Source organism: Babylonia areolata, chromosome 22 (assembly GCF_041734735.1).
Source record: "Babylonia areolata isolate BAREFJ2019XMU chromosome 22, ASM4173473v1, whole genome shotgun sequence".
Lineage (NCBI taxonomy): Eukaryota > Metazoa > Mollusca > Gastropoda > Neogastropoda > Buccinidae > Babylonia > Babylonia areolata.
Genome location: NC_134897.1, coordinates 6,990,530 through 7,016,477, shown reverse-complemented (window position 1 = coordinate 7,016,477; position 25,948 = coordinate 6,990,530). Strand labels below are relative to the sequence as shown.

The 25,948-nt window shown below is 41.6% G+C and overlaps 1 protein-coding gene across 4 annotated transcripts in view; it reads right to left on the bottom strand.

Moving 5' to 3' along the window:
• LOC143296892 (uncharacterized) overlaps nucleotides 1-19,255 on the bottom strand; it is a 44,889-nt gene extending 25,634 nt beyond the window's left edge. For all 4 annotated transcript variants that reach the window (XM_076608880.1, XM_076608883.1, XM_076608881.1 and 1 more), the window contains exons 1-8: nucleotides 19,189-19,255; nucleotides 17,272-17,468; nucleotides 16,216-16,346; nucleotides 13,922-14,067; nucleotides 12,269-12,327; nucleotides 6,117-6,310; nucleotides 3,382-3,446; nucleotides 759-844 (exon numbers count right to left, since the gene is read on the bottom strand). In XM_076608880.1, coding sequence (XP_076464995.1) covers nucleotides 759-844; nucleotides 3,382-3,446; nucleotides 6,117-6,310; nucleotides 12,269-12,327; nucleotides 13,922-14,067; nucleotides 16,216-16,346; nucleotides 17,272-17,453 — 863 coding nt within the window. In that variant the 5' untranslated portion in view covers nucleotides 17,454-17,468; nucleotides 19,189-19,255. The remainder of the gene's footprint in view (nucleotides 1-758; nucleotides 845-3,381; nucleotides 3,447-6,116; nucleotides 6,311-12,268; nucleotides 12,328-13,921; nucleotides 14,068-16,215; nucleotides 16,347-17,271; nucleotides 17,469-19,188) is intronic.
• Between the last annotated feature and the right edge of the window lie 6,693 nt (nucleotides 19,256-25,948).

Below are 25,948 nucleotides of genomic sequence, written 5' to 3'. Positions count from 1 at the left end.
AATTGGACAAACTGGCATTCAGTCATACAAAAAAACCCGAATCTGTGGGAGACCTGAGCCTGTCAAAATATTCCATTCTAAGACTTCACAAAAAGATAAGACCCATTTCATAAAAGCAGGCATCTTTTCATAAATTGTTAGCAAATAGAGAGATGTTTTAAATCATCAAAGCTGCTCTTAGTCCACATCAGGCTTCTCAATGAACACACAAACAGCTGTTTCAGGCACAAGCGCACTGTGAAAAACTTGAAAAATGCTCCAGAAAAAACTATTTGCAGCCCAAAATTTACACTTATTCAGTGGTTTTCAAACAACAGCTGTGGATTTTCATTAAAAAAAAAAGAAAAGAAAATAAAGTCAAGAAAGCACCTGTAAGTGGTGTTCACTATGGTGGCTGCAAACACCACTGTGCCTAAAATTCAGCATCATTTCACCATGCTCCCAAGATGAGAACTGTGCAACTTCCCATGTGGTCCTTAACTTTTTCTGACCCATATATACAGATATCTCTAAAGAATGTGGAATAGCTTGGCCCTGTGTTTACCTCCTTGTCATCCTTTCTGATTTAGAGGAGTTTCACTGTAGGTGAGTTGAACTCACTGTTGTCTCATGTCCCCTACCATCCCTCTTGTAAAAAGAAAAAAAAAGGGGGCAATAAAAACCCATTAATTTCTCCCTCCCCCCCCAACCCCCTCCCCCCCCTCCTCTTCATCAACCCACCTCCCCTCTCCTGACCATCAATCCCCTCCAATACTCACGTTTTCTTTTCTCCTGCTGGGGTTTCAAAACCCTTCAAGGTCACCCAGCTGACCTTGAACTCATGCAACAACTTGCGGAACATGTCCTGTTAGAGCAAAATACACACATGTGACCAGCTTATAAAAAATGATAGATAAGTCGGTTCTTGAGGATATGAAGATATATATTATATATACCCGGAAAGAAGACGAAAAGACCTTTCAAATGGTGCATAAAACATGTTCCCAGGTTAAAAAAATGTAGAAGTTATGTCAGTTCAACGTGTGTCAGTAGTGCGGCAGCCATTTTGAGAAAAACAGCTTAAAAGTTTTGCAACGGACTCTTGAGATTTTTCCAAAGTAACGGGGGTTTGTTTTAGCTAAGTGCCTGTGAAAGTTAGGCAGGTTATCAAACAAGGGCCCGTACATGCTTTGGGCAATGATATTCACTCTTGATGATACTACTAATGTAATTTTGAATGGTTGTTTTGGGATGTAAAAGAGATTCTTCTCTTGATCACTCAACAAATAAAGCTTTTTGACTCACTTGTGTAAACAAAGTGAGTCTATGTTTTAACCCGGCGTTCGGTTGTCTGTGTGTGTGTGTGTGTGTGTGTGTGTGTGTGTGTGTGTGTGTGTGTCTGTGGTAAACTTTAACATTGACATTTTCTCTGCAAATACTTTGTCAGCTGACACCAAATTAGACATAAAAATAGGAAAAATTCAGTTCTTTCCAGTCATCTTGTTTAAAACAATACTGCACCTCTGGGATGGGCACAAAAAAAAAAAAAAAAAAAAAAAAATGAAGCCTAATTATATGCAAACTGCATTTACTGTTATATTTATATTTTTTGTATTCTCTAAACTTGGCACTTTGATCTGATATTCTGACCCAACAACAAGAGCAGTCATTATTATCAATTTTTGTTCAAACAGGAACTTCTTTTGCTAAGCATGGAAGTTTTATTTATTTTGCAAACGTTTTGGTGCAGATAGTAAAAAAGGGAAATTACTCTGTAATTAATGCTAGGGGACTTAATTTGCTTTAAACTGATCTTTCTCATCTTAAACATTACATTTTGAAATTATACTCAATACATAAAAAGCTTGTGTGTTTTACTCTCAGTCACAAGTGAGTCTTGAAGGCCTTGCCTCTCTTGTTTCATTTCTTTTACATCAAAATTAGAATGATGCACATCTAAATTTTGATTTTTTTCAGAATTAATATAAACTCGTGAATTTTTTAAATACATTATTTCTTTTTTTGTACTTTGAATATGCCAGTGTGCCAGTGTGGGTGGGTGCGCAGGAGTTCGCTGAGTGTGGCCCATTTTTGTTCATCGTTTATTTCAGTGATTTGCCCTCTAAGTATCTTCCATTTCCACTTAATTATGTTTTCATGTATTTGCCTACATGTTTATTCTTAGTATTTCTTTTTCTTTGATAATAATAATAATAATAATAATAATGGATACTTATATAGCACACTATCCAGAAATCTGCTCTGGGTGCTTTACAAAAACGCTTTTGTTAACATAAAACATTATATCTATGTTACATACACACACCAAATGTGACTACACACACACACACACACACACACATACACACACGCACACACACACTGCATACATACATTTTAATATACATGTGCATCTAACAGCTACCCTAACACATACGCACACATAGGCAGGCACAAACTTACATAAACACACGCACACACAATACACATTCATATACATGCATGTAGTTATGTACACATACATATGTATACACACATAGTCAAGCACAGCTAACGAAAAGGAAGTGGACCTGCCACAATTGAACTTATTGCTGAGGGAAAAGGTGAGTTTTGAGACGAGATTTAAAAGATGCGAGGGAATCAGAATGACGGAGGTTATCAGGGAGCTTGTTCTATAAAGATATCGAACAGATATTAATGTAAGATATGCTGTTTTTCGGGATAATTGCTCTGCAATATCGGCAAGCATATCAGGAAATTAACTAAATTTTCAAATTTATAGTTTGAATTCGGCAAAAACAGCGATCTAGATAAGTTGTAATGTAGAGGTTGAACTATGCACTGGTGCAAAAATCTTGATTTGCCCCAGATGGACCCTCAGCACTGTTTTTGCCTGTACCGCAACTGAATGCAGCGTGAATTATCTATTATTTTGTGGGAGACGGTCACATATGTATAAACACACACACACGACTGATTTCCCAAGTGATGACTCACAAGCCAAGCGATGACACTTGGTGACGTCACATGAAAATATCAATTATTCAATTTCGAAAAAAACAGAGTCCAGAGTGAAATAAAGTGTACAAGCACTAAAAAAAAACCAAACAAAAAAAACAACCAATGAGACAATGTGTATATGAAAATATATGCGCATGAACACACAGACAATTGAGAGAAGGCGATAACACACTTCAATACGACATGCTGAAACTGTAAAGAGATGAAAGCACAGAATATCAACAACAATAAACACAGAGATCAAACAGAGAACACAGGACTGAAAACTGAAGTTCTCAAGGCTGTAGAATTCAGGCATGACAGGCAGTGACAGGGTAACCAGGAGAGTGAGAGGCAGAAGATGGATGTAGACAGACTGGAAGAGAGGTGAGGGAGACTTACAAAGGAGTACTTCACATTGGGGTTCAGGTTTCCAACATAGATCCTCTGGCTCGGACCTGCATGCCCTGAAACACGACCAGGACACCACCACCACACCACACAATGGTTACAAGTATCACACAACAAGAAACTCACTCAAATCACATCTTCAAAAAAAACTATAAATGATAAGACAGCAACAGCCATTTTAATTATCATGTTAATGATAGAAATTTACAACTATTCACACTTAAAATAATCTTATTAGCTGTAGCAGTACGTTCTGGGCATCTGATTCAGTGAAGAGAATTACCGTAAACTTAGGTCTATTGAGCGCACCAGTATATAAGCCGCACCCACTAAATTTTGGAAAAAATGGAACTTTATATATGCATAAGCTGCACTGGTTTATAAGCTGCACTTATTTCAGGTACCGGAACACATACTGATACTACAGAAAAGCTGTCAATACTGTAGGTTATGAAATAAACACAAGCGGGAACAACAGAAAGAAAAGCAAGCAAAAATACTGCTAGTGCCACAAAAAAATAATAAATAAACACAATGAAAATAAGATCCACAATTTAGGGATAGTCACATTTATTCAACATCATCCTGCTCACTGAATCCACTGAAATCTTCGTCTTCAGTGTCTGAGTTGAAGAGAACCAGCACAGCTTCCTCCACCATCTTGTCACTGACTTCAGCCTTGCTTTCACTTCATGAACATGAAGGTGGAGGTCGCTGCTGGTTCATCGCTTGCACTGTCGTCTGCTAGGTCGATCGCCTTCAATTTGAAGGCTGCATCATAGCCATAACGTCGCGTTTTTGGCATGATGAGGGTGTATGCTTGAGCAGAGTAGAACTGAATGCTGATCTGAAGGCTTTAATGTGTGCAGATTTGATTTATAAAACGTGAACAGTTAGCACACTATCCTGAAGCTCATCCAAAAATTCATGGACAGAAATCATGATTTTGGTGAGTTGAAGGGCAGCTAAGAATAGACGAGAACATGACACTCCCGGGATCGTTAAAATCCTCAAATAAGCCACATCATTGTATAAGCCGCAGAGGTTGAAGCTGGAGCAAAAAGTCGTGGCTTATAGACCAAACTTTACGGAATACACAAACAACAATATGCGACAAATATCCTGTAAGGCTTGCATTAAAAATCTATTTTATTCAGAATTTTCACCCAATATCTAGATATAAAAAAAAAGCACACACACACACACGCACACACAGACACACACACACTCTGCGATTAGAGCTTGGTCTCTAACCAAAGCTAGGCACGATAAGTATGCATATCATCATCAGAGGCATTACCAATGGTGAACTATGGCAGAGTGAGTTACAAGTGCCTGTGGCCAGACAGGAGGAAAAGAGAAATATCAATTTTATATTTAAAATACCTGTTATGAATGTGAAAATATGGTCTGCACGTGGCAAGTGTGGGTGAATCATGAGCTGTGCATGTTCATGTGTGTGTGCGGGTATATGTATGTGCAGTAATCTCAGTCTGAATTTGTCAGAGCTCGGGTGAAGTGCGTCTGTTGAGACGGAGTGAAGCCTTGACTGTTCCGTACATCAGATGGGGAAAAATTGTTAAGTTTTGATTTTTGTCGTTTATTCAATGGTTAGTTGTTGGATAATTTCATTTAAAATTCAACTTGTGATTAAATAGTTATTGAGAAGGTAGTAACAGCTGTTGGTTTTGCTTTGTGATAAATCAATACTTTTTTCTGTGCATTTATAAGATGTAACTCTCTTAAATGAATATTGTATTGTTAACTGGAAAATGGTATGAATGCATGAGTGGTGTGAAAGGACAGTAAATGTAAGAAAAGAACATAAGGGGACAGTGAAATGAAAGGGGGAACACTGAAGAGGAGTAGCTGGAGACTTGTTCAGTGGGAAGGAAGGAAGAATTCTGAATGGAGTGCCAAGAGAAAAATGTTATCAGGGTTCCATGTTGACCGGCCACGGAGTGGAGGGACCCCCTGTGGAACTGGTCTGTGTTCAGTGGAGGAGGAGGCGCCAGAGCGTCCCATGAGTTGTGTGGGGTGGACATTGACATTGTTTACTTAAGTAGACTGTTAACTGGCTGGCCTAGGATTGAGTGTGATCCTGTGGATTGGATCGAAGCAAAAAGCAGCTGTGCCCAGAGAGAATTGTGAATTGTGACATTCAAGAAATTTGTTCCCTGGTTGAAAAAAAACCCCCATAATTGAAATAACTGTTGTTTCCAGGTGAAAAGAGTGTGCGTGAGTGAAAAAAAGGAAATTTTCTATCCAAATTTTTGTTTTTATAATTATAACTGGTTCAGGGGAAAATTCCTTATGTCTTTTTTTCTGTTTGCTGAGAGAGTGTGAGACTGAAGACTGAAGTGAACTCACTGTTTATTTCTTTTCTTGCCTGGCTCCTCACCCACTTAGTAACATGAACAAAACCAGTAATCTATCATCATTTCAGCAACCTGTCAACAGGTACATTACAACTGATACTACAGTAAACTGGCAATCTATAAACATACTGAGGCAATAAATGAACGTGATATCACATGTAATTTAATTTCCAGCTGATTACTTTTGTCCTAGTATACAAAAAGTGTAGAAATCATGAATGTGCACGGATATTAATCTTAAGTGTAACAACTAGAAATACTGTGAAGTGTGTGTCTGCTTTCCAGTGAATTGCAGCCATATCAAATTTGACTGGAAAGGTACTGATCAAATGAAAGGTTATGAATCACCTCTTCTTCGCTTTCGAGGTGCGATGTTAGGTGCCGCCCGCTGTTCAGTGCCCTCCCACTTTCGTTTCTCTGTCCCTTTTCCCGTTCTGTCCATCTTGAGTGCTGCTTCCGAGGCCACCTTCATCCCCAGATGCTGGAACATTTTGAATGCCCGCTGGACTGACTGAAGGTCACTGTAGCACACGTAGATCCATCTGCAGACAGGACATAACAAATGATGGACAATGAACACATACACACATGGTGGTGGTGTGTCCATCGAGATCGATGATGACCATCGTTGTCATCCAGATGGGGGATGGGGAGAGGGTGGTGGTGGGGTGGGGGGAAGGATGCTCATGAGTCTATCTGTGAGTGCGCAGATGGCTGAATAGTCCAATCTGCGCACGAAATGTTCGCTGACAGTTGGGGCAGACAAAGACAGGCATATCATTGTCAGGGAGCTTGTTTGCCCGTGACTTTCTGGCCTGCCTCTTCTGAACAGCTGCAGCAGTCCTGCTGGCCTCGCACAACTTGGCGCCTTTGTGCACAGCAGCGCGCCATTTGTTACGGTCCACTGCAGATTCCTCCCAGGAGTCAGGGTTGATATCAAACGCTTTCAGAGAGACCTTCAGAGTATCTCTGAAGCGCTTCTTCTGACCTCCGTGTGATCTCTTCCCTTGTTGCAGCTCGCCATAGAAGAGCCTTTTGGGCAGCCGATGGTCTGGCATGCGCGCCACGTGTCCAGCCCAGCGAAGCTGGGACTGCATCAGGATGGTGAAGATGCTGGGAAGGGTGGCTTTTGCGAGCACCTCTGTGTCTGGGGTCCTGTCTTGCCACTTGATGTTCAGTAGCTTCCTGAGGCATGTTGTGTGGAAGTGGTTCAGCTTCTTGGCATGTCGTTGGTACACTGTCCAAGTTTCGCAGCCGTACAGTAGTGTGGGGAGAACTACTGCTCTGTAGACCTTTAGCTTGGTCTCAAGACTAATGCCTCTTCTGTTCCAGACATTTGCATTGAGTCTACCAAAAGTTGCACTTGCTCTTGCAATCCTGACATTCACTTCATCGTCGATGGTCGCATTTCGTGACAGTGTGCTGCCAAGGTATGTGAACCGCTCCACCGCACTGAGTCTCTGACCGTTGACTGTGATGTTGGGCTCAACGTAGGGTTTCCCTGGGGCTGGCTGATGGAGAACTTCAGTTTTCCTCGTGCTGATGGTAAGGCCGAAGTTCCTGCTGGCAGTGGCAAACTTGTTGACGCTGAGTTGCGTGTCAGCTTCAGATCCAGCGTTGAGGGCACAGTCATCAGCAAACAAAAAGTCTCTGATGATGTCTGTCATGACCTTCGTTTTTGCTTGAAGCCTTCTGAGGTTAAACAGCTTGCCATCTGTTCGGTACTTTAGGCCAATTCCAACATCGCCATCTCTGAAGGCATCAGTAAGCATTGCAGAGAACATGAGGCTGAACAGCGTTGGAGCCAGGACGCAGCCTTGCTTGACACCATTTGTGACAGGAAAAGGAGCAGATGTTTCACCATTGTCCTGGACTCGAGCCTGCATGCCTTCATGGAATTGGCTGACCAAGGAAATAAATTTCCGAGGGCATCCGTACTTGGCCATGATCTTCCACAGTCCCTCTCTACTCACGGTGTCAAAGGCCTTAGTGAGGTCGACATAGGTGGAGAACAGATCAGCATTTTGCTCCTGACATTTCTCTTGCAGCTGCCTTGCAGCAAACACCATGTCGGTGGTTCCGCGCTCTTTCCGGAATCCACATTGGCTCTCAGGCAAATGACCTTGGTCAAGGTGTGCTGTGAGGCGGTTTAGTAGGATCCTGGCAAGTATCTTGCCTGCGATGGAGAGCAGGGAAATGCCCCGATGGTTATCACAGGCTTGCCGGTTCCCCTTTCGCTTGTACAAGTGAATGATAGATGCATCTTTGAAATCCTGGGGGATCGTCTCTTCTTTCCACATGAGTGAGTACAGCTGATGAAGCTTCTCAGTCAGCACAGTGCCTCCATCCTTGTAGACCTCTGCTGGTATGGAGTCTGAGCCAGGTGCTTTGCCACTGGATAGCAGACGGATTGCTTTCTGGGTCTCAAGAAGTGTTGGCGGATCGTCCAGTGCTTCGTTGGTGGGGACTTGTGGGAGACGGTCTATGGCTTCATCATTTATGGAGGAAGGGCGATTTAAGACACTGTTGAAGTGCTCAGCCCATCGTTCGAGAATGTTCTCCTTCTCGGTGATCAAGGTATTCCCATCTGCACTGAGGAGGGGGGATGATCCTGAGGATGTGGGGCCGTAGACTTCTTTTAAGGCATCGTAGAACCTCTTCATATCGTGCCTGTCAGCATATCCCTGGATCTCATCAGCTTTGTCACTCAGCCACTTATCCTGCATCTGGCGTAACTTTTGCTGAACAGTCCTGCGGATGGCATTGTACGCATCCTTTTTTGATGTGGACTTTGGGTTGCTCAGGTGGGCTTGATGCAGACGGCGTTTCTCATCCAGAAGCTGCTTGATTTCATCACAGTTTTCATCAAACCAGTCTTTGTGCTTTCTGATCATGGGTCCCAGGGTCTCTGAAGCTGTACTATAGATCAGCTCACGCAGGGTCCTCCAGTCAGACTCCACATTCTGGTTGTTCAGAGAGGCGGATTCCAGACGATCTTCCAGCAGCTCCACAAAGGACTGTTTGATGGTGATGTTTTTCAGCTTAGCGATGTTGAGCCGTTTTGGAGCCTTCTGGCCTTGGGGGCGTCTCTTTGGCTGGATTCGAATATTCAGCTTCGAGACTACAAGGCGATGGTCTGTCCAACACTCGGCGCCGCACATGGTCTTTGTTACACGTACATCTTGCCTATCCCTTTTCCTGACGATGACATAATCGATGAGATGCCAATGCTTTGAGCGAGGGTGCATCCATGACGTCCTGTTACGGGTAGGGAGGCAGAAAACTGTGTTGGTTATCAGCAGTTCGTGCTCTGCACATGTCTGAAGCAAAAGCAATCCATTTGGGTTGCAGTGGCCCACACCATGCTTTCCAATCACTCCATCCCAGGAGATGTAGTCAGAGCCAACTCTAGCATTGAAGTCCCCAAGAATGATGAGCTTGTCTGCTTTAGGGATGGCAGCAATGACAGAGTGAAGGTCCTCGTAGAACTTCGCCTTCACTTCATCCGGGTTGGTCATGGTTGGGGCGTAGGCACTGACAATGGTGAGGTGCTTCTGGCCAGATGCCAGTGGGAGTTTCATGGTCATAAGCCTATCGTTGACTCCCTTTGGGATTCCAGCTAGCTTGCTGACAAGTGCTGTTTTTACTGCAAAACCAACACCAGCCTCACGTCGCTCTTCGCTTCCTCGTCCACTCCAGAAGAAGGTGTAACCAGATCCCCGTTCACAGAGCTCGCCTTCGCCTGCAAGCCGAGTCTCACTCAAGGCTGCGATGTCGATATTGTATCTGGCGAGTTCGGATGCAACTAGTGCTGTTCTCCTTTGGGGTCTGTCTGCGTTATCTCTGTCCAGGAGAGTCCTTATGTTCCAAGCACCAATGGTGAGAGGAACGATCCTTGTTTTTTTCTTTTCTTTCTCTTTGTTTCGACCGCTGATGTAGGGTCCCCGCCAGCCGCGGTATGCTGGCCAGGGTGATATGGAGCAGGCAATTTTTAGGGCACCTTTTCTAGCCCCTTCCTCATGCTAGGGAGGTGAGCAGTGCATTCCTAAAGAGGGCTGCTCAGACGCTCAGACGGCTGCCGAGCTCCATCGCTGCTCCTGTCGACGAAGAACGACCCTATGGCCTGAGCCGCCTGCGTGCAGGTCTGCGGCTGCGACTGCCAGTGTACCCACACCTGTCGTTTCGTCGCTCGCCTGTCGCCACAGGACTTGGGGGTGATGAAATGATGAAGGATGAAAGGTCATTTTGGATGACTGATGACTTGCGCGATGAGTTTGTTTAAAGTGAAGAGGAGTTGCGCAACGTCGACCTCACTCTCTCGTCCGGGTCCACCAATTTCCAGTGGCAAGACTAAGTCGAGACGACTGGAGGATGAGCACGGATGCAGTGGATGACCAAGATATCCTTTCGGTGTCTCATCTTGCTCTCTGCACTCCACAGTGCGTTGCTGTAACCGCCTTCCTCTCCGTTGAACCGATAGGTTTCTTCCGCAGATTCTGCCGGATCCAGACTTCGCATGCATGGGTAGACACACCCCGGGGGCCAACTGCGTGTGGCATGCACACAGCACGGTGGAGCTAGATGGCCGTCGGTGGCTCTCCTGAGCCGACGCCCTTTTATGGATCTCCATAAGGGTGTCTAGCCACCCGCCTCACCAGTCCCAGAAGGGAGTGGTGGGAGTGCCGGTTTAGTCGTCGGCAACCCGACCCTGAACAGGTTGTACTGGATTACAGGTTACCAGTAGCAGATCTAATGACCTGACCTGACAGATATACAGTACCATAGAAAGACCAGTTTGGAGATCTGAAAGAGAACATATAAAAATAAAAATATTGTTTAAAATATATATTTTTTTTTTAAAGAAAAAAAAAAGTCAAGCACAAAAAGGCTGAGTGAAAGGGATGGGGCTGGGGGTTACACACATCAATACATTAAGACATAAAGTACAATATGAAATATATTATTTACAAAAAAATATTAAAAAAAAAAAAGCCCAGCAAAAAAACACCCCCCAAAACCCTGTAAATTCATGTGAAAGCTGAGTGAAAGGGATGGTGTGTGGGGATGCATTCACACATATATATTGGAGATAAAAAATCTGAGGACAGGAAGTGAAAAGCACTGTACACACACATCTGACACAAGAACAAAAAATACTGAAAAAGAACAAGGAAAAAAAGTAAGTTTTCAGTTTCAATTTTGGTTTTAAGATATCAAAATATGTGGATTGATCCATTTAGGTCGCATCACATCTGCTGTAAAAAAACCACCCAGATTAAAAAAGGGAGCAGATGTCTTATCTTCACATACATCCCATGCACTGATCAGGTCTTGGGAGTCTTGCCTAGGTTTGTGTAAAACACTAATATGAACAGAATGCAGTCTATTGCAGAGAAAGAAAAACAACAAAAAATATGAACAAACAGAAAGAAGGACAGAAAAAAAAGACAGAGTGTGGGAGAAGAAAAATCAAAGTTTCGAAGTTTTATTCGGAGTACAACAGAAACATATTTTATTATTTATGACCTCTACCCCCGTTCACCATGTCACAGACATAATTCTGATGAAAGGATGTGAAAAGCATCACACGCACAAACATATCACACATGAGAAACAGAAAATACTGAGAGAGAGAAAAAATGAAAAGAAGAAAGTATGCCATCTTCTCCTCTCCCCTCTCTCGTGAAATGGGAGAGAACAATTCTGTAGATTGTAATGTATCACTGTCAGGACTCAAGTCAGGATGCCCCACACTGCCCACTGTGGGTGTGGGGATAGCAATCATCAAGAATCCTCAATGGCAATCACTGAGGTTCCTCTTCGCAATCACAAATGATTCTCCTCAGCACTCACGAAAGATCCTCTTCAGTCATGGCCTGGCTTCGCTGACGAAGATCTAGGAAGGGCGTTGTCCACGTCTGATGCAGGCACGCTCATGGCTGACAAGGCCAATGCGGGAAAAGCAGAGTCGGCCGCAGCGGTTGCAAGGGAAAGTCTGGTCTGGGTTCGCGGCTGCAGCGTCGTGGTTCTTCCTCCTTCTGCGTTTGTCCTCAAGGCTGGCCCTGCGGTTGTTTTCGAAGGAGGAGACACCTTGGTGGATGGTGCGTCGCCAGGTCTCTCGATCAGCGGCTACTGCGGACCACTGGCGATGGTCAATGTGACAGGCACCGAGAGCTTTCTTCAAGGAGTCTTTGTATCTCTTCTTGGGTGCTCCTCTGTCACAGTGGCCAGTGGACAGTTCGCCATACAGCACGATCTTGGGCAGGCGGTGGTCCTCCATCCTGGACACGTACCCTGCCCAACGTACCTGGGTCTTTAGCAGCACTGCCTCGATGCTGATAGTCTTAGCCTGCTCCAGGACCTCGACATTAATCCTCTTCAGTAATCACTAATCATACACTTAAACAGAGAGTGAACACACTCTGGAATTATGGATTCACTCCATGCCATATTTTCTCACGCCGAACAGTAAAAATCCATTACCTGATACATCAACATACCTTACTGTTTCGTAGGTCTCAAATACTTTTCCAGCCACACTGAACATCTCTTCAAGAGTCTGCACATACAAGGAAAAATACAACACAATATTGAATAAACTATACAGTATCCACTGATTCTGCACTTTCTTTTCTTTGTAACATAAATCACAAGCCTGCATTAAGACAGATTCATATTTCTTTCTTCTTCTTTTTTTTTTATGAATATGATTGTAACAAATTTTGTCCACCCCTATTTGATTCCAACACCTAAAACAAGGGTTTGTTTATTCATGTACAGATACATACAGGCGCAATGGGGGTGTATGGGTGCGCATGTGCATGCGCGTATGTCTACGTGTGTGTGTGTGGTGTGTATGTGTGCGTGTGTGTGTGTGTGTTCCCTGTCAAAATTAGTTAATCTCCAAAACACAGGAGGTGAATCTTGTGAAGCCGTTGTAATGAGAATTTAATCTCTCAGCTTGATCAAAATGACGCATTTCACTCTCAGATCTAAATAACGTATAATGTTTGGCACAAGTGTCCATTAGATCAACACTGATAAGAAATGGGCCTTTCGTTATCATAGTCAAGAAAAAGGTGGTCATTCTTTTTTCCCCCCCTTGATTTTGTCATGGGATATACTGGCAGTAGTGTCGCAACAGCAGCGATCTGCGGCTTCACAACTAAGTGCCACACCCACTGCCCTCCTCTCCCACCATTTTCACCCCGTACTTGCATACATCTCGGAAATGGCTTTTCTACTGCCTGTAACAGGGATAACAAAATGACCTTTTATTTTCTGTCTTTCAATTTTTGGTGATAGAATCGTTTTTTGGCCAGTGAAAGAGAGGGCTCAAGGGCAATCAAGTGAAAAAAGTACCACTGAGAACAGCAGGGTTGGCATATCTGTAACCAGCATCTCAATCTCCTCAAACTACCAATTTCTACTCACAAAGACATGATGAAGCAACTCACACCAGGTGCTTATTTCAGTAAAAACACTGTCAACCACTAAAAATGAGTCTCCCAAAAGAGAATAACTACTGACACAAAATGAGAACAGCCAATACTTTGTTTTGTTGATTTTTTTCCAGCAGAAAATGAAATTTTAACCATGGAATATCATGGATGAGCATAAAATTCCCCAGCATGACACTTGACAGATGAAAAGACAAGATGCATTCTAAGCCTCTCATTTAAGAAAGATCCTTCCTACACATTTAACAAAGGCTTCATAGCTGGAAATAAAAAGCCCGGCACTTCAATCACAGGACAGCTTGTTAGTGGTAGTCCAAGTACAGGATAAAGGTTGCTTGCTCAACAAAGCACAGGATAAAGGTCGCTTGTTCAACAAAGCACAGGATAAAGGTCGCTTGTTCAACAAAGCACAGGATAAAGGTCGCTTGCTCAACAAAGCACAGGATAAAGGTTGCTTGCTCAACAAAGCACAGGATAAAGGTCGCTTGTTCAACAAAGCACAGGATAAAGGTCGCTTGTTCAACAAAGCACAGGATAAAGGTCGCTTGTTCAACAAAGCACAGGATAAAGGTTGCTTGTTCAACAAAGCACAGGATAAAGGTTGCTTGTTCAACAAAGCACAGGATAAAGGTCGCTTGTTCAACAAAGCACAGGATAAAGGTCGCTTGTTCAAAAATGTTAAACAGGACGTACCCCGACAAGATCCTCTGGTTTCCGCCCAGCAGGGAAGCATAGGGTGTAAACCCCTCTGTGATCTGGCTTTATATTCAGTGGAGTGTCACTAGCCTGTGTACTTGTTGCCTCCTGCTTCACTAGGATGCCTTGCTTCACGCTGTGTACTGCAATATAAAAACATCTTTCGTATATTTACACTGTTTCAAGACCATAACCCCACACCATGACATCAAGATCCTTTGATAACCTATACTAGTAAAAAATACTGCATTATAATTTACATTATCAATACCAATATCCTTTGATAACTTGGTCAACAATTCAAATTAATTTCAATATCAGATTTCCAAGAGCCCTCACAGACTTACATCAGTAGTCAACAATACTACGAAAGTCATTCTCCAGAACTGGGTACCGTAAGTCTGACATAGGGCCTCAAAAATAATAACCTCAAAAAGTTTTAAAATTGTATTGTAATATGTCAGTTACCATGTGTTTTGAGCATCTGATTACAATATATGATAAAATCTGCCCTCATTTCCACCACAGCTTAGGGAATAACCGCATGTATGGAAAGGTCAGTTTTGTAACACAGAGACCAAAACATATGTCTATATATGACAATCTTTATATGAAAGAGATCCAGTTTCTTGAAAATGTTAAATAACTAAATTCCATCTATTTGACTCAGAACAAATCAAAACAACCAGCAAATTGTCAATTTTTAAAAAGTAGTAACTCTCTTTTTGATTCTGTCAAATTTTCAGTGAAAATGGGAGTTGTGACAATTTGATTTAAAAAAAAAGAAAAAAAAAGGGTGCACTCTGATAAAAAACACAACAACTTTGTAATTCATGGTGATTATCAATGATTCTGAAATCAGCTCTCAGGAATACATTTATAGATCAGTGAAAATGAGGGACTCATTTTATATTTTTCATCAGTTTTGTAACATGGAAACCAAAGATGACAGAAAAGTGAAAGCAACACATTCACCCTGAATTCCAGCACGTTTCTCAATGATTTCATTGTCAACAATGCGTACATTTTGCTGTTATACACTGACATGGACAATTAGAGAGAATCATGAAAGTTTCATTCCTTGAATACGAATGCCAAGGTTCCTATATATGACAATTTTTATATGAAAGAGACCCAGTTTCTTGAAAATGTTAAATAATTAATTTCCACCTATATTTGTTTCCATCAAGGTCTTGGGGAGTGCAGGCAGGAGAGGGGGCCTCAAGGTCTTGGGGAGTGCTGGCAGGGAGGGGTTGGGGGGGTACGGGGGGTGGGGGTGGGGGTGGGGGTGCCTCACGGTCTTGGGGAGTGCTGGCAGGGAGGGGTTCGGGGGGGTGGGGGTGGGGGTGGGGGTGGGGGCATCATTGTCTTGGGGAGTGCTGGCGGGGGGAGGGGGTGGGGCATAGTCTTGGGTAGTGCTGGCAGGAGGAGGGGGGGGCATCATGGTCTTGGGTAGTGCTGGCAGGGGGAGGGGGAGGGGCATGGTCTTGGGGAGTGCAGGCAGGAGAAGGGGGGGGCATCATGGTCTTGGGGAGTGCTGGCGGGGGGAGGGGGATGGGGCATGGTCTTGGGGAGTACTGGCGGGGGGAGGGGGGTGGGGGGTGATGGTCTTGGGGAGTGCTGGCGGGGGGAGGGGGGGCATCATGGTCTTGGGAAAGGATGGCAGTTTGAGGACTTGGCACTTTGGGTGGATCCACTACTCTTTGATAATCTGCCACATCCAGACACTGGGTCCTCCACTGTCCTGTCACTGCTTCTGTTGAGCACGGCCAGTGTTTGACCAGCGGTGCTCACAGACGCAGGACAGTTCCCTGGTCAGCAAAAGGTTCCGTTCCACGCATCTCACCGCATGGAGGGCACGTATACCTTTGACAGTTTTCACACCTCTCCCATGCTGCCTTCTGATGTCTTCAGATGGCACATAGAAGAATGTGTGTAGGAAATGCTGGCAGTCCTCTCCTGGCTGTTTGTTCAGCTTTCTTCCTTGCCAGTAGTCTAAGAGTTCCCTGGCAGTCGATGTGGTGGCAGTGCCAGCTTTCACAGCACTGCTGGCATGGTGCTTGACAACAGCACTTTCACCATCCAATGGACCCTTCCCATGAAAGGAGCCAAAATAATTCCACTCCCAAGTACAACCAAAGTCTGCAAGAGCTTGTGAAATGTGCTGCACCTGTGTCATATATGGCTAAAGTATGATCTAGATTAAATTTCTGCTTAAAAACAAACAATATCTTTTGCTTGCTCTGCAACTAAACCAAAAAACAAAACAATTTCTCTGAATTTCTTCATACCCTCCACTTTTCGTGTTGATGTACTTGGCAATGGCATGAAGCCTTGCCCGTTTTGATTCTGCAGGCCCGTGAACTTAAAATCACCAACACCATGTACCGTCATGCGCCGCTCACGGACTGAATACTCCAATCTGCAACAGCATCACTGTTAAGTTAATCTCGGGAGAGTGGTCAAGGAGTCAACTGATGAACTAGTGTCGAACCTTTCCAACCAAAGTGAGAGGTGGCAATGTGTACCCTGTGGGGTTTTCTGAACTGAGCTAGAGGGCGGACAGTTTATGTACTCTTCAATGCAACTGTCTGCATGCCTGTAGGTGTGCATGCATACAAATACTTTGTGCGTTCTTAGAATTCTAGTTCTCATCCACTACCATTCCTAAAGTCGTATGCTTCTTTCTGCAGTGTTCTTGCAAGACTTGTACTTTATGTACTCTTTCTGTCATAAGAATATTCTTTGTGTGACACTCAGGCTGTTCTCCCTAGGAGAATGGGTCATTACAATGTAAGCGCCCCCCCCCCCCCCCCCTGCCCCCCCCCTCACCCGACTCCTCCCCCTCTGTCCCTATTTTTTTTGGTCTGCAAGCGTATTTGCTTTCTTACCAAAGTGGATTTTTCTACAGAATTTTGCCAGGGATAACCTTTTTGTTGCCGTGGGTTCTCTTAAATGCACTGAGTGCATGCTGCACACGGGACCTTGGCTTATCTTCTCATCTGAATGACTGGCATCAAGACCACCACTCAACGTCTGGTATGGGGAGAAAATATGGGCGAGTGTGAAAATACTGATGAGTGTGACTTCTGCCAGACACTGCATCTCTGTCAGTTTCAGCTCTCGTCTCAAAATTTTCATCTCAACGAATCTGTGATATAATCAACATATATGCATTAAAAAAAAAGAAGAAAAAAAGTAGTTACCAACAGATAATTAACTATTTAATTAGAAATAAACTGCTACACAATGAAAAGTAACATTATTAAAACTTATATATCATACACTGGTCTGGAAGTAGAATACAAAGAAATTATCAAATGTCAGTTCAAGATGAGAAAGCTTACCTGGCTACATCAGGAACAGACCGCAGAAAATCCTCAATACAACTAAAACCCAGTTGTCTAAAAGGCAGGAAGCGTTTCGTCAGCAGAAAGTATTCATCACACACGTCCTCAATGAAGATTCCTCCCGTACATGACTGGAGTACATTATGTAAACTCTCCTTCAGGTTGAATGGAACTTCCATTGTTCCTGGCTGATTCTGCACAACATATTGTATTTGATTCATTATAAATCATGTTCATAAATCGCCTCAGACTAATGAGAAGTCTAGAGGCCTAATTTAATTAGCATTTTTGGGTGTTTTTGTTCGTGTTTTGTTTTTTGACATTCTACAAATGTTCCATGAACACTGATATCCAAGAGTTCATTGTTCAAAAAGACCCATCTTTTTTCATTCAAAATAATAATTTTAAATTTAATAAATCAATGCAACAATGAACAAGAGAGAGAGAGAGACACTGGACACTGGAATTATTTATTGTCATTGCCAAGAAAGGTCTTTTGACAAGGGGGCAACAACATAAATGCATATACTTTAGCTTCAAAACAACAACAACAAAAAACTATATTTTTTTCTCTGAATCCTTCAGTCAGTTTAAACCAAGAAAATATGCAATACTTGGAAACGAGAGAGAGAGAGAGAGAGAGAGAGAGAGAGAGAGAGAGAGAGAGAGAGAGAGATCCATGCTTTTCAAGTAATTCAAGAAAACTGAAGCTTTAAAATGTGTTAACAACAGCACTGATGTACATGTATAATTGTGGAATTCGGAAATATCATTTCAATTATGAAACAATAAACTTTTTGTACTCTCTTCTGTCTTCGTGAGACAAAACCACACTAACGTTGAACGTTTAACGTTTACATGAAGTGAAGCCAGTAAGAATCTATGATTCTTGCAAAATACACATTTTCATTTAGTGTGCATATAAGTAGTAGTAGTAGTAGTAGTGTAGGGACTGGCAGGTCATCTGCCTAGACCTCTCGGCCTTTTTCATGTCCCCATCCAATCTTCATCTTCACTTCTTTCTGTTTATTTTATTTATTTATTTTCTTTTTTTGTTTTGTTTGTTGTTGGGTGGGATACACAAGTACACTTCTGCAAGAACTTTGCTTTCATTCATCATAACCAAAAAATGTTGTTTTTTAAGTAGCCTGTTCAGGTTCAGGTTAAGGGCGATGCCAAGCATCGTAGCCTTGCAGCTTTGTACGCCTCGTCAGGTTCTGGTTCTGATTCTGGTTAGGGGCGATGCTTGCATCGTAGCTTTGCAGCTTTATACGCCCTGTCTGTTTTTTTGTTGTTATTTTTTTTGGTCAGGTACTCCCAAGTCAAACATTGTTTTCTTTATGATATCATGGTCATCAATAAGCTTTTTAAAGGCATTCATGTTAGGTGCATGTTTGATTTCTGTGGTTTGTCTATTCCAATTGTCAGTTACTCTGTAACTAAAAACATATTTTCTAATGTTGCTACTATAATGTTGCTTCTGAATTTTGTCAGTACTGTTACGGGTGACAATGTTAGTTTGTGGATCAAAATAGAAACATGCTTTGTCAATGTCATCAACATTATTATACATTTTATACGCTTGTAAGTTGTATCAAGTCCCCTCTTACCCTTCTTGCTTGTGAAGGGAGCTTAAGATATTTTAGCCTTTCTGTATGTGTGTTTAGGTCAACGCGTTTTTCAACTTCGTCCCATAAAAATTAAAACTGTGAGTTTAAAAAAAAGTTCACAAACTGATTTTTCGTGAAATCCTTGTCGAGTCGAGATGCAAAGTTTCAGGCCCAGGCAAAAGCCACAAACTTTTCTTAAATTCTTCTGGGCTGGTTTCTTTTATGTCTAACAGACACACATTTCTTACTAAATTACAACAGTTATTAAATGCATTATATATTCATGGTAACTGAGTGACATTACCTGCAATTTTGTTCTAAAAAGAGTCTTCACTTTCTCAAGTAGTACTGCACACCGTGCACTTCCCCGCGACGTCGATTATCTGTCCTTGTTTCCTACGTCTTTTTACTGTAGAATGACGATAACACGCAAAACACATCGTAGGATCGTCACACGGATGCTGAGAACAGACATTGGTTTTAATCTGTTTTCAAATCAGATAAATCGCGAGCGCACGCCTGCTTGTACTGGCTTGCACATAAACTAAAGCGCAATTCCCAAGTCGAATTGCACACAACCGAGCCATGCTTTGCTCAGGTATAATGGCTTGTTCAGGCTGATTGAAAACGGCGTGGAGGAAGGTGGCAGAATGGTTAAGACGCTCAGCTGCCGATACAGAGTCCGTGAGGGTGTGGATTCGAATCCCGCTCTCGCCCTTTCTCCCAAATTTGACTGGAAAATCAAATTGAGCGCCTAGTCTTTCGGATGAGACGATAAACCGGGGTCCTGTGTGCAGCATACACTTGACGCACTGAAAAAGAACCCAAGGCAACGAGAGTGAAGTCACACTTGAGCATCCTAAATTCAGCTCCAGGAATTTAGGATGCTGAAGTGCGACATTACTTTATGATACCATTCTGATAGCTTGTTCCTCACGACAACATGGCTTTTACGGTGGGGAAATAGGACATCTGAATGTCAGTGTGTATGTGTGTGTGTGCATGTGTGTGAGTGATTTCTCTCGCACTGCTGGACCAGTTTTCATTTGATTTTTGCACATGCATATATTTAAATATCTTTAATTTTGGTTCAAGGGAGGTAGCAATTCCAGGAAATTGTTTTGATGTTTTTGCCCAGGAAACAGGTTTGACATTTTTGCTTTAATCAGTGCTGGTGAGGGGACTGAGTGATTCATATTGGTGTAAATTACATGTTGAACTGGAAATCAAACCACAAAATACCATGTACCACCCAGTAAGAGAAGTCTCCCGTTACCTTTGTGGGGATGACAACTTTTTCAGTACCCGCAGTATCCACACTACTGTGGCAGAATTGGTTAGGCCTCAGACTTCTGATCCAGTGTTCATCAGAGGATCAGACCATGCCTTCATATGCTAAGCCCTAGACACTGTAGTCTATATGAATCCACTGCCCTTATGGCTGTAAAAAGCTTTGGGACCTTTGACCTTTTAACTAAGCATCCACACCTTTGTTGTTGGAAATACTTTTTATACTGCTGTAATCAGACCGTTTTTTGTTTGTATATTTTTCAGGGAGGTGTATCACTTTTAATTCCTTGTCCTCCCAGTCACTTTGCGTGTATTATTTTTTTTAAACTTTTGTTCTCTCCCTCTCTCTGGATTTGTGTTCTGAGCGCTTCTGTGGTGCTTTATTTTTCTGGAAACAAATTGTTTGGAAACAAATTGTGAGTTGCCCATTAGCATTCCATTATTAAAAAAAGTTGTGTATGCCTTTTTTTTTTTCAAACAGTATTTTATACAAATGATTCTGCTTGTGTGTTATAAAAAGGTAAAGCATGTGGTGGAATAGTTGACCCATGCCAAAGGAATGTATTCTGGTGTCACATGCTGTAAATAAATCATGTCATTGCGACAAATTTTCAGTTAGGTTGTTTGACAATTATTTTTTAAAGCCCAGATACAGCACTTTCAGTCAGTGAAACCCAATTAAACTACTAATAAAACAATTACACTGGCTGATACTCAGTGCGGAAATATATACATGCTCATACTGTATTCACATAAGAACTTTTTAGGTTCGTGCCATCTCGTTCAAAATTTTTCCTAATAATCAGTGGTCACTTTTTTGAGCAAAGGATGGCCACACTGGGTTCAAAAATTTTTTGTTCTCAATAGATGATGAAGCAACACACTGACTCAAAAATGTGTATGGCTGTGATAGTGTATGTATGATTTACTCTAAATTACTTTTTAAGGGTTTCTGTTGTTGTCTACTGTGATTATTGATTGTAATGATGGTTTGCCCTAGGTTGATATTTTAATATGGTTTATCTACATACATGTTGAATGACTGTGATTTTCTTGTATTCTTTTTCTGTTTTACACCACATATGAATTTCTCTTGTTCAGATAATAAAGTATTCTGTATAACTTAAAAGCTGCAATGGTCAGTGTGCAAACTAGTAAAAAGAAATGTTTTCTGATCCATGATAAACAGATAAAAGAAATGCTCTCTGAAAGGTGACATTTAAAAAAAGAACAATGTCACGTTCATTATCTCAGTATATGCTGATCAGAAAGGAGTGTCACATGCTCTATAAGAGAGGTTGACTAGAACCCCCCCCACCCAACCCAGTTCTAATACCCAGATAACACAACACACAGACTTCAGGAATAAAAAGTTCTGCATATATATTTATTTACTCTGTATATTATTATAAAACAAATGTTAACTAATATATTAAGAAATTCAATACACTTCAAACCTAACATGAAAAAAACCAAAACAAATAAAAATTAACGACAATAAAACAATCTGCTCAGAGTTTTTCCTCTATCTGAATCTTACTCATCCTTGTCAACATGCCATACAAAATTTCACTATCTATATGAACAGAAGAACTGTCATGGTCTTACACTGCCTTCTCACTAACTTGTGAGACACAACGTTTCAAAGTTCAGAATTTAATCCGGTTAATGATCTGTTGGGTTTATGTCATGTTCTGTTCAGAAGTAAAGATGGCCACATAGCACATGTCAAGCAACTAACTCGGAAGTCTGATACAAACATCATCAAAAGGAAATAACCTTGAAGATGAAGGTAATGTCAACAATCCACTCCCAAATTCATAAGCCACAATGTGATCCAGAGCATGAAACACATCCTCTACTTGAAACATTCTGCAAATCACGAGTGCCTCAACGGCCAGCTGCTCAGTGAATCAGACATGCACACTGTCCAAGACAGACGCCCCTCTGAAAACAGCCATGCTATCAGCACAGACCAAACAAAAAATTATGATTGAAGAAGCAACAACAAATTCCCAGCCACTGAGAAGGCTCATATGCACAACACCGGGAGATTCATTGTGACCAGAACTCCACGCAGACAATTCTCCATTCAGATACATCCAAGGCAGAAAGACGTTCATGTTACTCACAGACACAGGATAAACATGACACTTTGTGGCACCACAAACTGTCAACGCTATCCAAGGCTCCTCCTCTCCATTCCATTAGTCCATTGTCATTCTCAAAACATGTCACACACTCAAAATGTCATACAAATAAATGTGTCACACAAAACATTGTACACCAAATGGCATGTAAGGAAAACTCCTTCAAATATTGAATCAAGGATGAAGAATGACAAAGGGATGAGAATGTCAAGAGTTGTGATAAGGAGTGTGAAGGGGTCAAGAAGCATACAGCTGGCTGTACTGAAATGATCGCTTTCATGTCTTGACTTTGACCTCTTTATCCATCACAGACCTAATGGTGACGGGAGAAAGGCTGCTGAGGGATGATGATCTCCATCTGACACAAACAGACCTCCTGATTATCATTTCTAAAGTCCATCTCACTTTCGTAATCAGTGGTGGGATAAAATTCTAATTTGTAATTATATCAAACCTGGAGGTGGGGATGAGTACTCATCTATTAGGCAGTAAACTGCACTTCACCAAAATGAGCTGGAAATCACCCATCACCCTGTGTGTGTGTGTGTGTCAATGGCAAGGACCCACTGCTGTACTACTTCACACAGATTTTACCAGGCCAAGGAAAGTTAAGAACTGTTGCCATCCAATTTCCATGGTACCTTTACATTTGCATGTTCAAGGAAAATTCATTTTGTGAATATTTGAGTTGGAATTTAACATTGTCAGTGAAAGTTAAGACATTCTCTCTCATGAAGTGACCTTATCTCCAGCGGTCAGTTTCAATAAACCAGCTTTGTTCTGGTGGTCACTTCATGTTTTTGTGTTGGGCAGTCATAAAACATAAAATTGTCTTTGTTAATCTCCTGCACATATTTCGTTGTCACCAACATCTGCATAAATATTAGTATTACCTGAATGACTTGTTGGTAACATGGTGGGTTTATCTTTGGGTATCAAAGAATCTCTACATTGATCCTCATCGATTAGGACTATGGTTGAACAATAACTGTTGAATTTACTCAAAAAGGGCTGCATGTCCTGTGAACTTTGCCAAATGACATGCTACAACTAAATCATAAAGGTGTATGGTAACTGGTACCTACTTTTGTTGTCGTACCAAGCAGCTGTGTTTTGGTGTTCTCCAGCATTAAGAAAGATAGTGTAAGTCACACCAGTGATGCTATTAACATGCCTGTGTGAGTATGAAGTGTTTTGACTAACAAGACTGAGATCTTTTTATTTTTCTGGAAGGGTAGTTCAGTTTTGTTTGTTGATGTCTGCTACATGTGAATTAAATCAGAACCAGTGGACCATGTTAATGACAAAAGGCGGCAAAGAACATGTCTTTCATGTCAATAATTTTATGAATTTTATGAACATGGTTTAAAACTGAAACACACCAAACTCAAATTCACTTTGAGAAAATCTTAGAAAAACAAATTTCTATAAAAGAGGAACAGGAAAATAATTATATGTGGGAAGGTTTAAGTCAGAAGCACAGGTAATTATTATATAACAATAAACTAAGTGTCTGTTTACCTGTACAGTGAATAACAACTTAATGTACAATGTGAAAAAGAAATGTTTATAACACCACTGAAAAAAATACCTTATTTATTCAAGTCTTTTTGGGTGAAATGAACAATGAAAGCTTTCCTAAAAGATACATTAAACTGAAATGATCAGACTGACTTTAGGGAAACTGTATGCACCTTACTAACAGCAAGGACACAATATTGTTCATCAAAGATTTATGCTGAAAAGCTAGATAGTGCTGTGTGTGTGTGTGTGTGTGTGTGTGTGGAGAAACATGTGATGGGGAGGAGGCAAAAGCAGAAGAACAAAGTCAGAGGAATGAAAACAGGTTGGATAGAGGAGGGTGGACGGTGGTGCAAATGAATGCTGAACAGATAGTGTATTTGGAGTTCTGGTAAGTGCTACCATTATTACAGTCAATACCAGACCATTGCTTACTCCAGCATTGTTCTGGAAACTTTTCAGCACTTTGTTGCGGTTTGTATCACAATTAAAGGGATCAGCAGATGCCTGAGGAGCACTGTTGAGATAGGTATTAGGTGCTTGATGCTGTCAAACACATGTTGGAAAGGTGACTTCAATGTATGCGTAAAGCATCATGTAGCCAAGTAATAGTACGAACCGAAACACAGTGTCACTCATTCCACTGCTAAAACCAGTCACAGACACATGTTGCTGAGATGATTTCATTGTCAATTCTGTTCATCAGATGAACATCACACCAGGGAAGTGAAATATATTTACAGGCATAGTTGATTAATCAAGACATACAACAGTTATGACATGATGCTGGAAATTTCATTCAACACAAATGAGATTTCTATTTGATGCAAGGCACATTATGAAAAGTAAAGACTGCACTGAAAAAAAAGAAAGAAAAAAAAAGGACCAAAAAGCAGCTCAGCTAACACCATTTAACCAAAAAATAAAACACAATGTACAATATCTGGAACTAGCTGGAGTAAACATACCTTTAATAAATAGCTGTACACAAGAATAATTCCAGAAGCAACTCACTTCAATGTATCATTTCAGAAAATTCAACCATCACTAACAACATTCTAATTCCCCAAATACTGGTTATCCAGTAATTTTACATAAACATCAATTTGTTAATGCAAAATTCATCTCTTTCTCCACTGACACACAGCAGGACCAAGTGTTTGTTCAAGTAAATTTGAATAATTCATTCCATCATCTTCCTTTAAAAGTATATTACAAATGTATTTCACAGAAACAAGTACCACCGAATGGTATCTGAAAATATACACATTTCACAAGTACCAGTGATTTCATCTTCAAATGGTATCTGACAATGTGATACAAAATGGAAGATCATAATGCAAATTTATGTTCGTACAAGTTTGAAACAATATGGTTACCTCACCTAGTTACCAACATACAGATAAACATGCAGGTGCGTATGTGCGTGTGTGTGAGAGTGAGTGAGAGTAGAGAGAGAGAGTGAGAGAGAGTGAGCGAGCGTGAGAGTAAGTGAATGAATGAATGAATGGCTTATTGTGTTAGGCTATAAGCCCATTCATAAAAGGAGCAAATAGGTTGGGGGGATGTATCAAACTACAACGAACAGAAATATGTTCTTTACAAAGTAGAATAGCTTTGTGACTTGGCTTCCGTGTCATGGTAACTGTGTGTGTGTGTGTGTGTGTGTGTGTGTGTGTGTGTGTCAATGTATGACAAACTGAAGTCTGTGTCCACCTATTTTTGTTTTTATTATTCTTTCTCAATGTTCATGTGGAAATTTAAAACAGTTGTTCTTAAAACAATTCTCAGCTGTGCATCTTTTATTTATTTATTTATTTTTTTACTGAAGGATTGGCAGGTCTTCTTCTTTTTCTTCTTCTTTGCGTTTGACAGCTACGCAGTCAGGGTCGAAGTCCGAGGGATGCCACAAACTCGGACGTCCGGTGAAGATCGGCTGCCGTCCCCCAGAGCTTGGTGTTGAGGTCAGCACCCCCAGGCCAGGACTGCTGCCGCATCTTCTCATACAGGGTGCAGTCTTGGAGAATATGGGATGGGGTCTGGTCAGCCTGGCTGCAATCACATAGGGATGTGGCTGCCACTCCAGTCCTCTTCAGGTGTGCT